General features: G+C 36.6%; 1 protein-coding gene across 2 annotated transcripts in view; it reads right to left on the minus strand.

Moving 5' to 3' along the window:
- Positions 1-14,010, minus strand: part of LOC139456377 (T-box transcription factor TBX2-B-like) — a 44,906-nt gene that overhangs the window by 3,736 nt on the left and 27,160 nt on the right. For both annotated transcript variants that reach the window (XM_071238038.1, XM_071238037.1), the window contains exons 2-4: positions 13,056-13,335; positions 892-1,038; positions 273-349 (exon numbers count right to left, since the gene is read on the minus strand). In XM_071238038.1, coding sequence (XP_071094139.1) covers positions 273-349; positions 892-1,038; positions 13,056-13,335 — 504 coding nt within the window. The remainder of the gene's footprint in view (positions 1-272; positions 350-891; positions 1,039-13,055; positions 13,336-14,010) is intronic.

Consider the following 14,010-nt stretch of genomic DNA (forward strand, 5'->3'; position numbering starts at 1 on the left):
ATGGTTATCCTGCCTGAAATCACATACTCCTAGGCATTTGTAGAGAAATTCAAGAACACTGTTTTGTTCACTGACTCGAAAAGACAAAACTTTTTAAATTCCCGAGACCTTTGGTGCAACTACATCAGAAAGGGTAGGAATTAAGTGTCTATTTGACATGAGAACAATGAGAACTTGCAGTTTGTATAACCTAATGGTATATTTCAAAAGCGTACTTTGTGGTATAAATACCAATGAAATATTCAAAAGAGATTATTTCAGAGTATAATTACTTTTTCTCTCGTTTCCCTCCACCTGTGTCACGAAATCCTTTAGCGAAGGGGTTGTGGTCGATCTTAAGTTGAGTAATCTACAAAGGAGAAGTGCAACCATTTAATACACTTTGCTACATTGAACGAAATTGTTGAAACTATAGGAGTGGGGGGGGGGGGGGGGAGGTAATAAAGCTTTATATTCGTGGGAGCTACCATGAAATTATGAAGTAACTGAAGCGTTACGCTATAGTAAGTTAACTATAGAGTTGGCAGATGTACATTTCTAGATATAACATTCAAACAAATTATTTGTTGTAGTTTTAAACTGTCAGCTATGTACTTCATGGCATATTCACAAGAATAAAACAACGCAAGTGTGCTCTCGCGCGAAACCCTTGAAATTGTTTTGATGAAATTAACGAATGTTTTATTAACTCAAATATAAATACAAATACTAAATACAAATATAAATACAAAACAAACACAAATATAACGCATTTATGGACCAAGAAAGAAGGTAGAAACAAAACATATATTAAATTCAAAAATAACAATATTTTGCTGGTTGCTCGCATATGATAAAGGTTATTACATTTTTATTATTTTTATCTTTCTTCAATATTTGAGGTTTGTTTACCTTTTCGTTTTGATAAGCTGTGACAGCTATAAACTCCGTTTCTTTAAAGACATAAGTCCGAAACGCACTGTATGGGAGTTTCAGAATGTCATCCGTACGCACTAGATGAAAACGTGGCTGATACTTGTGCATCGAGTTTAGAATGGTCTGAAAAAATAAGGAAAATAATTATAAACATGTTTTTTTTCAAAAACAACATACAGAAAACTTTCTGTCATTTCAAGCGTCGAATATATTTTAATTTGAACTTTCTTGAAAGCGACATTGCTTTATTTTTGTTAAGGATATCAGCAATATAAACACAAATACATGTCTAATTTTGAATGCGAAAAGAATCCTTGCATGCTTAATATCTTTAGATTAATTCTGATAAAATATCTTATTTCTTATGAACAAATTATGGTCTTGGAGTAAGTGCCGAAACACATTGCTAATATTGAAATTTAAGTTTGACAATACATATTTCATAATTTCATTCACATATTGTCGATTATTTACAGACACGAAAACAATTTGCAATAAGCATACCAATAAGAAAGCATGGACAAGGCGTAAGAGTGGATATAGCGTAGGTAATAAATTGTGTTGTAAGAAACTAGTTCTATATTAATGGGAGACTAGCTATTGATATTGTTATAATAAAATTATTTATAATTACAAAAAGGCACACATTTTTCTTTATTGCCTTTGCAAAAATATTTCAACAATTTCTAGCTTCTTCTAAACATAATCATCTGAAAAGAGCGGATACTGTAAAAGTTCATTTGGATACTCTTCTCGTGGGTATGGAACGAATTTCATTGTATTAATATAAGCAAAACCAACAGCTGTGGATTTAATTGGCAATGCAAAACTAACAAACTGATACGTATCTAAAACAGGCTGGTTTCAATTTGATTTCCAATATGATTATAAGCATTAAATTTAATATTTGCATGTAAATAAAGGGACAAATTTTTAATCATCAAGAACAGTATGTGTCGCATTAATAACTTTGTACAAAGTAATAGAGATTATATAAATTTCATGGTTTTTTGTCTGCCATACAATTGATCGCCTTTGTTGGTAAAGGACATAGCTTTAGTTGAACTGTTTACAATCATATGGACGTAAAATTCAAAAGTGTTACTTTTCTGTCAACCAATATATACATAAATACGAAAAAACAACGTGTTCAAAATTATACATTACAAATCAATAAGAATTGATATCTTCACCTCTAGTAAGATCCTAATGATTAACACCTCACCTGCACACGGACGATATAGATGAAACAAATTTTAGTAATAGATTGCATTGCATAACATAGATGCAAGCGACAGACATCCGCGAGATCTTTGGGCCATCAATTTTGTATCCCAATGCGCTATCAATCTTAAGGCTAATGACACCCGCGCCTCCTTCACATGCGAGGATGACCAACGTGTTGTATCTGACCGATGTCACATGACTCGTAACAGTCATCTTAATCGGTTGTCATCTCGTTGATATATCCATGTAAATGTCGATGGTATGTACATTTCAAGAGCGGTCAGCTGTTTCTTGTTTATACAAAGGTTGAAGCTGAGATTAATATAGATATACATATTTACATGTCGCTATTTGTAACGAGAGAGGCTATGAACATAAACGACTTTGATATTGTATACCTTATTTATATTTTCATGAGAATGACATACATGAACATTTAGACAAATGCATTATGACAAATGCAGCTATTCTTTTTAATGTTTCAACATCACTTATTTAATGAACCTGATTTGTTTCATTTTGGTCTTAATATCAAAAGTGTTGGCGATGGTGATGTTTATTTTGCAAATGTGAAAGGCTCAGTAGCGTAAATTGTAAACAACATAATATTTTAAGGAAATTTATGATAAATTTCGAGTTTTAATACTTAATATGTTTTGATAGTACCACTGACCTCTTGAGAATTTTATCGGATTTAATTGTTCCGATAACCATTTCCATAAAACGATTGAACATCCTTCTAAATTTGAGAATATGTTCACGCACACAATATAATTATTTTTTATTCTACCCACGTTCACTTTTCAGACAAAAATATTTAATCGGTGTTCGCTATTTCGCGTAGCCTCTCAGTGTTTATACTAGTAAAGCAAAATCCGTTAACACGAACAAGCAGTCAGTGATAGAACTATACTTAAGGTAACACATCTTTCAAACAGGCAACCTCCGCATAGTCAACACAATTAACATATTCATCGTCATCAATATACAAATAGTGACATCAGCGTTGACATATCGGCTTTGTCAATTTCATCAGCTGTTAAATCCGATTGGACTCTCACAAAGGGATATTTCACGCAAAGGTGGTAAATTTCTTGAAACGGGACAAGGGACCCCTCACACGACTGGAGAAGTAAATGCGTTCCTTCAGATGAACCAACAGGTAGATATGTGAACGTATGTCGACACGAAAAACGCATCAATTTCGCGGACAGCGACAAGTTGAGGAATAACGCTGGTCTGTTAATAAGAGGAGAATGCATGCGACATTATGTGACTAACGGACAAGGCTATTAATCCAAACCTTTTACGCAAAGAATGTTTAGAATAAATACACGAAACGTGTTAATGTCATTGAAGACATCGCGCGGATTCATAAGAAAATGATATATCTTTAATGATGTTCACATACTTTATCGCAGGTGGGATTTCTTGTTTACACAGATATATACTTGGTGCATGAGGTGAAGTGACTTACAATGCAATGTGCATGCACGAGTGTTGCTGCTTGTACTAGTCCGGGCTGATGCCGATTTATAGTGCTAGTCCACTGAGATACCATACCGCAGTTTAACATGAATACTCCACTCAGACACACTATACTGACTCCGAGCCGACCAGTACTTCGTTTAGCCCCTTAATGCCGTGCGCCAGCGGTCACTTGGTGTATGAGGAAGGGGGGTGGATTAAAGTTTTATTAATATAGGGTTTCTGTCACCTTGCCTGGTTTGGAAACCGAATGATGAAACAGTTATACCAATGTTAATTCGGCATGTATGTGAAAATATGAATAGTTTGTATCGGTCATAGATATCCAGCAGAATGAAAGCGAATGATGAAACAGTTATACCAATGTTAATTCGGCATGTATGTGAAAACATGAATAGTTTGTATCGGTCATACATATCCAGCAGAATGAAAGCGAATGATGAGACAGTTATACCAATGTTAATTCGGCATGTATGTGAAAACATGAATAGTTTGTATCGGTCATACATATCCAGCAGAATGAAAGCGAATGATGAAACAGTTATACCAATGTTAATTCGGCATGTATGTGAAAACATGAATAGTTTGTATCGGTCATACATATCCAGCAGAATGAAAGCGAATGATGAAACAGTTATACCAATGTTAATTCGGCATGTATGTGAAAATATGAATAGTTTGTATCGGTCATAGATATCCAGCAGAATGAAGCGAATGATGAAACAGTTATACCAATGTTAATTCGGCATGTATGTGAAAATATGAATAGTTTGTATCGGTCATAGATATCCAGCAGAATTAAACCGAAATTCAGTTTCTTTTAACACAGCTGCCTGTCCCGTGGTCTATGGGAATAGCTTGGGAGGATATTGTCATTTGTCTCTGTGATGGGTTGTTGTAATTCACACAACTAACGACCAAATATTACCTTGTATATATGTTTGATCATTCACACTTGAGACAGTTCGAAAAGTAAAAATGAGTCAATTTTGGTTTATACAAGTTTATGTATTCCATCATGCGTACATGAAATAGTATTGCCTTTTTTCGATATTTACACACGGTCAAACGACATAATATGTCAGCGAATAACAAAACTCGAAAAAAAAACACATTTTAGCCGGGGGATTTAAGCTGCTCCCTAATACAATCATGAATTCTGCATAAAATATATGAGAAGAGTAATTCGAGGGTAGAAAAATGAAACATGAGGTTTTAACCATAAAGTTCATGTTGATTATATTAATATACATACACTCCTATGAGTTTAGCGGCGGAAAGCCTCATTGTTTACTTTTACTACAAAAACATTGTAAGTTTATACAATAAATAAATTAATTATCCAAAATGACAAATATGAATCCCATCAGAATGCATCTATACTCAAGGCAAAAAATATGTGATTGGGATGGGATTTTTGTAGAAACGAAAAACTAAAAAAAACTCTCTTTCCTTGACTTGAAGTTTAAAGTGAACGAGTGTTTGATAATGTTGAAGGTGACCCCATATTTCTTTATAAAGTCAGTTCAAATACTGTTTTGAAACTTGATCTGGTGATATGTGGGGTTGTTGTCGCTTCCTCCTTGAGATACACAACGGGAGGGGGGCACGTTGACGTGGTGCTTCGTTTGGTACAGCAACACGACGGCGACTCTAGTCCCCTGGTTGTGCCATGCAGGCTGTGGCGCTTGTCAAATCATTGAACACATGGACACAACACATTGGTTGAACATCTCTCCCGTGCATGAACTCAACAACCCTATATATTTTGATGTGAATTATATCTGTACATAGTTGCTGCAGCTGGGTGAACCAGGACTTGGGTTATGTCTTGTCTTCGTATGAACATTTACTTAATTCGCATCGTCGTATTGATTGACACAGTGCAATAGAGTGCAATGCGCATCGCTCTCACACAAATATTCCTGATGTAGCTCAATGGAGCTGGCAGGATTCAAACAACAGAACAACTTTAAATTAAAACGATATTAAAAATGACCACCCGAATGCGAGTGAGACAGTTTCCGGAGAATCTAAAAAACTGGGCTTTACAATAAAGATAATGCGGTAGTATTTCTGAATCTTATTGGAGACTGAAACGTCGGAAACATAACGAAATCATTAAACGAATCTGTGCCATGATATGATTGGTCGAAAAACGTCTCGATACAATTTCGATTCCATTCCCGGAAGTCTTGTGGAGCCGCGGATGCTGTCAATGTTCCAAGTTTGAAAAACATGGCATTCAGCACCACGATATGACTACTGCATCCATTATATATTGCGTTTAATTAATATTTATACAATTAATATTTCATATCAATTTATACTGTGACGTCATCCATTGTATCATAACGTCATAACGTTCAAGAATGACGTCGTGTATGTCTCACAGACTTTTGAGTACAATTTTGATTTTCAATGTCCAGAAATACTATGTTTTGTAGGTAATATAAAGCATTCGGTACCGTGCAGAAATTTCAACATTTGAAATTTCAGGGCATCAAATACTCAATAACACCCGCAAATATGAAAACCCGTGATGTTTATCTCCAATCTGACGTCGATCTATACCACACAGAAGTTGTTTAACCAATCTTACCAATCCCAGTAACAGCTTATAGTGATTCCAGAACCAATATAAACTACTGTATTTATACTCACCGACAAAAGAAACGAGAGTGCCACACATTTTGGTAAATATATGAAGAATTACTCATATTCAAGAGATATTAGATTGGTTCGACGCACAAACAAACATACTAGGTGAACCGACGCTCATGAACGCATCACATGTGACGTCATCGATCCTTGACTCGAGATGCACCATTTGGCACGAGCAGGATTAGCATGTAAAGTATGGAAATCACGTGCAGCATGTCGTGATAAGAATAACGACACTCTGTGGTAACACTTGACAGATTTTGTCATGAAGTGGTACACATTGGAAACATCCGTTCTTAACGTACATACGTCATATGTTTCTGTTGGCGGTAAGTATAAGTTGATTATTACTTCATTGTGTTGATCAGTTAATCCTGATCTGCTGACGGTTTTGTGGGTGCCCCGTGCATAATACGTCCCCAGTTCCCTATGCTTGTCCCAACAGCTGACTGAAGGGGATTGTGTGGTCACTGTGTGGCTGACTGGGTGTCTACACGACGGCGTTGGTCTGTGTTCATGCTATCAACCAATGGTTTGCCTGGTCCAGACGCGATCATCTACCGATATATGTAAAGCTGTATTATCCTGATTGCGGAACAACCTTCATTCACTCACACAACATTGTCTCACTCACACAACATTGATTCACTCACACAACATTGTCTCACTCACATTCTTTAAAATGCAGTTTATTTCATAAGCAAGGCTTTGGCCAGAGTCTAGGTAAATTCAAATAGGAAAGAAAGGTAGCCCTGTCTCATCCCACCACTATCCCTACCGCGCACCATCCTTCTTTTCTGATCCCTACTCCTTCATACTTTAACATTGCCCACAAAAGTATACCATTGCGTACTTCATAAAAATACACAAGTAATTAATTAAGAGGACTGTAAAGTTATATGCATGTTAATTGTGCCGTCATGCAGCTGGAATATTGCACTGTGCATCAGTAAACAACAAACAGGTATGTTACGGTGCACTAAAAGAATCATGCTATGTTGCACTGCCGTACTCGGTGTACGTGACAGAAGCGTCGTAATCCAATACAAATTATTGCTGCACGAGGAAAGTCATACATCCAGTCTGTGCGCTATCAAACCTTCCGTATATGTGTAACATCTGATGATTACTTGTCATGATAAACACGTGTGTGGACTATTTATATTTTCACTCAATTTCACGGTTAATGGACAAAATGGTGAAATACCAGTTTGTTAATATGAAACAGATAATGTAACTTCACGGCAGAATGCCTTACCGCATTGCTAATATGGCTAATGATGCAGATGGATGATATATCAATTGATATTCAACACCCTGGCGTTATACAGTCGTGTATATGGGCTTCAATTTGACCACTTGTTAACAAAGGTGTTAGATTAAAATGAGGATCGGGTGGCTTGTAAGTTGTTACCGGGCTCATCTGTGTGCTCGTACTTTGACGGCGAAGGTCGGTTGTTATCCATCACTCTTCTAAATTGTTCCAAATTCGATTTCTTACCGTGATATAATTTGAATATTGCAGACTGCGTAGTAAACGAATATTTACTCACTGAGGGACGAAATAGCACTGAGTTTATTTTGTGGCGTGTACACGTAATCGTAACCGTTTTTCTATGAATTCGTATAATACAACTTTTAAAGGAGAAAATTATCAGCAGTTTACATTATACCATTTTATATTAACATGCTATTTATGCTCGCAATACAATTACCCAATGTGTTAAACGGACCACTTTGAACTCAGCGTATCCCATTTATGTGGATTGATGCTCATGATGAAGACTGAATGTCAGGTTCTGTTAAGCTTTCTGAAGTTATGCACTGTCATGCTGAACGAAATCTAGCTATTTTGAATTGAGAATTTTCAGTTATTACAATATTATTATCATTTTGCATTTTTGTCCATATCTGTGCAAGTTATTTATAAAGATACATTTTAAGTTATAAAACACGTTACGTCCGGAATTAAATCCATTGTGGCCGAGATCAAAGATATATTTACTGAGACCTAACGTTAATACTTGAGTAGCTTCAGGGTAGGAGATGCAACTGATTCCAATAAGCACTCGGTTTAATCAGTACTCGCGAATTTTCAGTTTTCATAATCCTTTTTGGATATCATGTTTGATTTAATGACACTTTGTGATCGTGAAGTGGATCTTTGTCCGCTTAGAATTGGAACTTCATTAGATTTGAACTGATATCAAATATTATGCCCTTGGCATTTAAAAAGAATAACAACGAAAAACGATTTTGAAAGCTTTCTCGTTTCATGTTGAGCGAGCTATAATTTATGAATTTGAGATTCACTAGGTTTTATTGTTTGGATGATACACTTTGTCAAATACCTGTTCAGGTTCAGTTCTCATCCACATCCACATCCACATCCTCATCCTCATCTCCATCTTTACAGGTTGTTGATCTTTCCAGTTTACATTAAATGAACTGGACAACGAATGAGTAACTTGTGACAACTTCCAACCTTTATCCCCCCAAAAAACAACTACAACACTCTTCTCATCCAAGGATAACCCAAATGGTATTTTCCTGCACTATCAAAGCCCCAGTCTTTATATTCTCGATAGAGAATTAATTCACCGAGATCTAGCAATGAATAGACAAGGCCTTTAAGAGATCTAGCATTTCATAATAGACATATCAAACGAAATTACGCCAAGAAAATGGTGTCGTATTTTAATTGCAGAATTAAAATTCCTACTCGCGGCACTTTTACACCGAGGAACAGAAGCACACATTGGGGTATGACACACCACGTTTCCATCCTTCATGAAAATCTTTACGTTGATGCATGTTTAACTATGACATTGTGTGTAATTTGTGTCGGTTTAACTGCGTTGCGCGTGTGAGAGCCTACGCATTGTTCAAAGACGCAGAAAATAGAGGTAAAATATGGTACATATTGATTTTTTTAATGAATCTCCTAACTATTATCCCCTGAGGTCAAGGAAGGACCCAGAGTGGAATTTCAACAGTGTAATATGAAACTGAATCAAATATATTTTTGGATCCAGTCTGATGCAACACCTTTAGCCTTATTGCATCCGACATACATCAAATTCTGACACGAAAACAAGGTATATCTCTACCCGAGATCTGATTAAACAACACAATTAGATTGTTTCCAGCTGATATTAAAAGCCAAGGTGATAACTGCTACTGATTGTCATAAACAAACATATTTACTTTGTTATTATTTTGGCCTTTGGATTTCAATTTTAAAATGATAACCTATAAAATATTACATATCCTACATAAGTCACCACAGTGTATATCATGTTCAGTGCTGGGGATGCGTGTACGAAGTACTAACATGATATTGTGTATGCCCATATTAATGTACAAACCGTTACTAATGTTTATGCAATGCATTTCGAATCATACAGAGTTCAAAGGAGTGAATCTAATGAATATTTAAAATTTGAATATCATTAATGTTTGTAACCGATCGGTACACTGTTCACAGAGTGGTGTAGAGGCAGAAAGACGCCGTCTCGCATTGGACGCGATTTGTCTTCCCAATTTAACGATTTGTTGCATAAAACATTTGTTATCGTGAAAATTTTATTGTGCAATAATAATTACCTTTGTTTGAGCAGGAATAAAGGTCGACATAATCAAATACAAACGCCGGTAATTCATTACATGTTGTCGGTGTTATACATGTAAATCGCTTCACCATGGTACGAAGGAATACGACGTGCCTCATTAGCATATTCGATTTACTCTCTGGTGAAAAATTAGCGCCATTCAGAATCATTAATTATGTCGGACAACTCAGGATCTTGTTTGCCTTGCAGCATATCAACGCCAAACATATTCATTACAAACAAGCCTTATAAATGAGCGACTTCGACAAATTAATTCATAATTGTAAACACATTTTCATCATGGCATTGATATTGATGTTTATTTATGGGGACAATTCCCATTTTTCTTCTGACTCTAGAATATTATTTGTCATTTGACTGTTTGTTCAAACAATGTAGAGAACAATGAGTTCTACGGGTTGCAGTTGCAGAAACATAGTCTGGGACGTTAACGTAATGCTGTTTATCACAGATATAATGTAACGGTATTAAAGGGGTTTTATCCATTAAAAAAACTTTCCTTTAGAATCGAATCATTTCTTAAAACCATTTCTCCGCCGAAATCTAAAATCTACGGAGCTCGATATATTTATCGTATTTTCACAATAGAACGTAAATCTGTGGGATATTGCTGTGCAGATTTCGTACTATCGGTGAATGTGTTGAGGTAAATGTTTCATTGCTACAATATTTTCACACAATAGTTTTTGCAGGTCACAAGGCCGGAAATTATATAGAAGTTGCGCGCTGATAACTATTTAAGAACTTGGCTACCAATTTCAGTGTTAAATGCCATCAGTCGGGGGTGTAGAGTGACGTCAGGTGATAACAAAACAACGTGCTTGTTGCAGTCGGAATGATTGACATGTGATTGGGTGTGCCTTATGTTGAGGGTTAGTTCCATGTACATTTCAAAGACCACATAGCTCTTCAGTTTGTTTTTCTGGGGGCGGCGGCGGCGGCAGCAACAGTAGTAGTAGTAGTAGTAGTAGTAGTAGTAGTAGCAGCAGTAGCAGTAGTAGTAGAAGTAGCAGCAGCAGTAGTAGTAGTAGTAGTTGTAGTAGTAGTAGTAGAAGTAGCAGCAGACGTAGTAACAATGGTACTAGTGTCTGTAGTAGCAACAATAGCAGTAGTAGTAGTAGTAGTTGTAGTAGTAGTAGTAGTAGTAGTAGTAGTAGTAGTAGTAGTAGAAGTAGTAGTAGTAGTAGCAGTAATAACAAGTGGTACTAGTGTCTGTAGGTAGTTGCAATAGTTATAGTATGTGAGTTAATTCGATGGCCATACCGACTACCCCCTCCCCAACAACAAACACACTGACGCGTGCGCGCACACACGCACAGACATGTACGCATACACATTCTGTGTTGTATCCGAAACTGCAGTCAAAGAATTTATTGATCAAAGGATGTGAACCGCGACAAAAGCCAATGATTGGTTTAGTAGTCACGCGCATACGTTTCTTTCAGATGATTGCCGCGTTTTCTCAGATGAGACACGCTGGCATGAGCATACCAACAATTCATAAACTTCCTATAAACCAACATTCCAATATCTGGAAGTTCTTTGCCGCGCCTATAACACACCTACACTGACGTCAATTAAACAATTTGTTCAGTCAGTATGTTCGCAATAATTATAATACTTAAACAATTTAGACTTCCCAATAGTCTTTTTATTCTTTTGTGTGTGGTGACATGTTTCATTTCATAATTACCACACGTATACACATTGCACACGTGCAACCATCAACTGCAGAAAACGCCTTATATGGTATACGTTAATACCCATTCAATTTGACGACACATCAATGCGTCTGCCCTCTCATGCAGCAACAGCAAATAATGTTTAAGAGCTATGACGATTTTGAATCTCCGCAAAGTATAAAGTGAATTCAGCAATGCCTAGAAAGTAGCTATATAGCAATACTAATTATCATAATTAAAAACACGTTCAAGTACCTGTTATTACCAGGCGCCAGGAAAGTTTCGTCGACAGAAGTCAATCCCCGTAACACTATCATTAATGCTTAAACTTAAACCAAGTGAACTCATCATACGGCCATGTTTCAATTGATTCCAAACGAATTAAAATTTTCTGTGAAAGGCTTGGGACGCTGAAGTAATTCAAATGCACGATCTGAACAGTAGGTTGGTCATGCTCCGATGACATACGAAAATAGCCGAAGTGGGGCCGAATGAAAACAATGACAGAACCGCAGGAAAATCTACAGAGTGAATTTATCAACGGTTGAGCCAGACTGGGACTCGCGCCCTTATTGGTTCGAAGCTAAAAGAAACCTTTAGAAAAGAAAATGATTACGTTTCTACCACGTGTTTAATCTCGCCTTTCCATAAAAATCGTGTCCAATGTATGAAAACAGATGGCCTGCACTAAAATCAATCTAAAGGAATTTTAAAAATAAGTAAAAAGCAGAAACAATGGCACCGAGGGTAGATCAGCTGGACTGGTTTTGCTTGCTGGTTTCCAAATAGGGACAGATGCCATGTTTGAATATTTTTTAAAGAGATTGCATTTTTTTTATTTGGAGCTATTTAGAGTGTCATGAGCTAGTTTGAACGAAAGTTCATGGATCAGACCTCGGGACAAGATACTCAGTATTTAGTACCCCAATATAATTGTTGTGTTTGAATAGGAGAAATATGATTTATTTTCAAAAAGTTAATTTTTCCTCAAAGTATTACAGGCAAGTAGTGATTACGTTCATTTAAGTAACGTGAATGTTTAAACGGTCGTTTAGTTTGATTTATCCTGGTTATCGCTCTTCATATGCAACATCGTCACAGCGTCTTGCATATACAGAAAGAAGGCACAGCGATGCCTACAACAGTGTAGAGACTCAACGGTGCAGCGGACGTTACGAAGAAAGAGGAACGATCATCGCCAGACCACGTTAGACTGTAGGACACAAACACAGATCATTTTCCGAAGAAAACTCAAGGGCAAGCTGGTATCTTTTGTTTTAATATTAGAAATAGGTTTTTTTATGGCGTTTAACGCTGCGACTACGGCGTTCTGAAACGTTAACTTTCAAGACGTTGTCACAGAGCCTTCGAAAAGCGTCCAGGATGGACTTCAATATACTATGCATATACTATTGTCAAAAAAGTGAAATTTGTGACTCCAACTTACGAAAGTACTCACAAATCCGTGTTTATCGGAAATGTTGTTTGTGAGCTTCAGCTTGTGGAAGGAGACGACCTTCTGCATCCACTGTTCCCCGGTGCTGGGGGAGTCGGGGTGGATGTACATCCTCTTGGGCATCTCGGGGTCAGCTTTCCCGGCCACCATCCATTTGCCGTTGTGGAATTTGTAGCGGCAGTCGTCGACGGCAACGATGTCCATTAAGAGGATATACTTGGATTTCTTGTCGAGCCCCGACACTTTGGTTTTGTAGGCTGGGAATATTCGCCTGAAGGTTAAAAAATAAACTGATCATCAAATAGAATTGTGTGATAAAGTAAACTTAATGTACACCGAGATCAATTAAATATGCTTTTTTAAGTAGATTAACATTAATGACAATCCTATTCGGCCTCATGCGTTAGTTGAAATATAAACCGTTTTCCCTTAGAAATTAGAAATAAAAAGAACAACGTTCCTAATAAAACTCGATTACATTTTAACGTCTTACTTCAGCACCGAAATAGGTGCAATGAATTTCTCGCTTAATGTGTTGATTACATACAGGGAATCGTGTTTTTGTACTGAAATGTATGTGCGAAAACGAAATGGTTCATTAATACTCATGTTTCTCATATAGCCGGCATTATATTCACTGTGATCTTAAATAACGCCTCGCACTTTACCTGTGGCGGACAGTTTTATGTTTTCAAAATTGCTATTTGTTTCTCGTTTAGCTTCCTCTGTGTTCCAAATGGCCCTAAAGACAGCAGCGTTTGCATAATTAGACAAGATGTTGATACTTTATCTATAATATGATATAACCTTTTTCATTAACAAGTATCCATCAAATCCTTTCATCTCGGTTGTCGATATGTCGTATTTTACTAAAAAACACAAGTAACATTATTCTGACATTACAGCACTGTCATTATGTTAGCTTCATTTGAGAAAGAATATATTC

Source organism: Haliotis cracherodii, unplaced genomic scaffold (genome assembly GCF_022045235.1).
Source record: "Haliotis cracherodii isolate W230 unplaced genomic scaffold, xgHalCrac1.p SCAF_11, whole genome shotgun sequence".
Lineage (NCBI taxonomy): Eukaryota > Metazoa > Mollusca > Gastropoda > Lepetellida > Haliotidae > Haliotis > Haliotis cracherodii.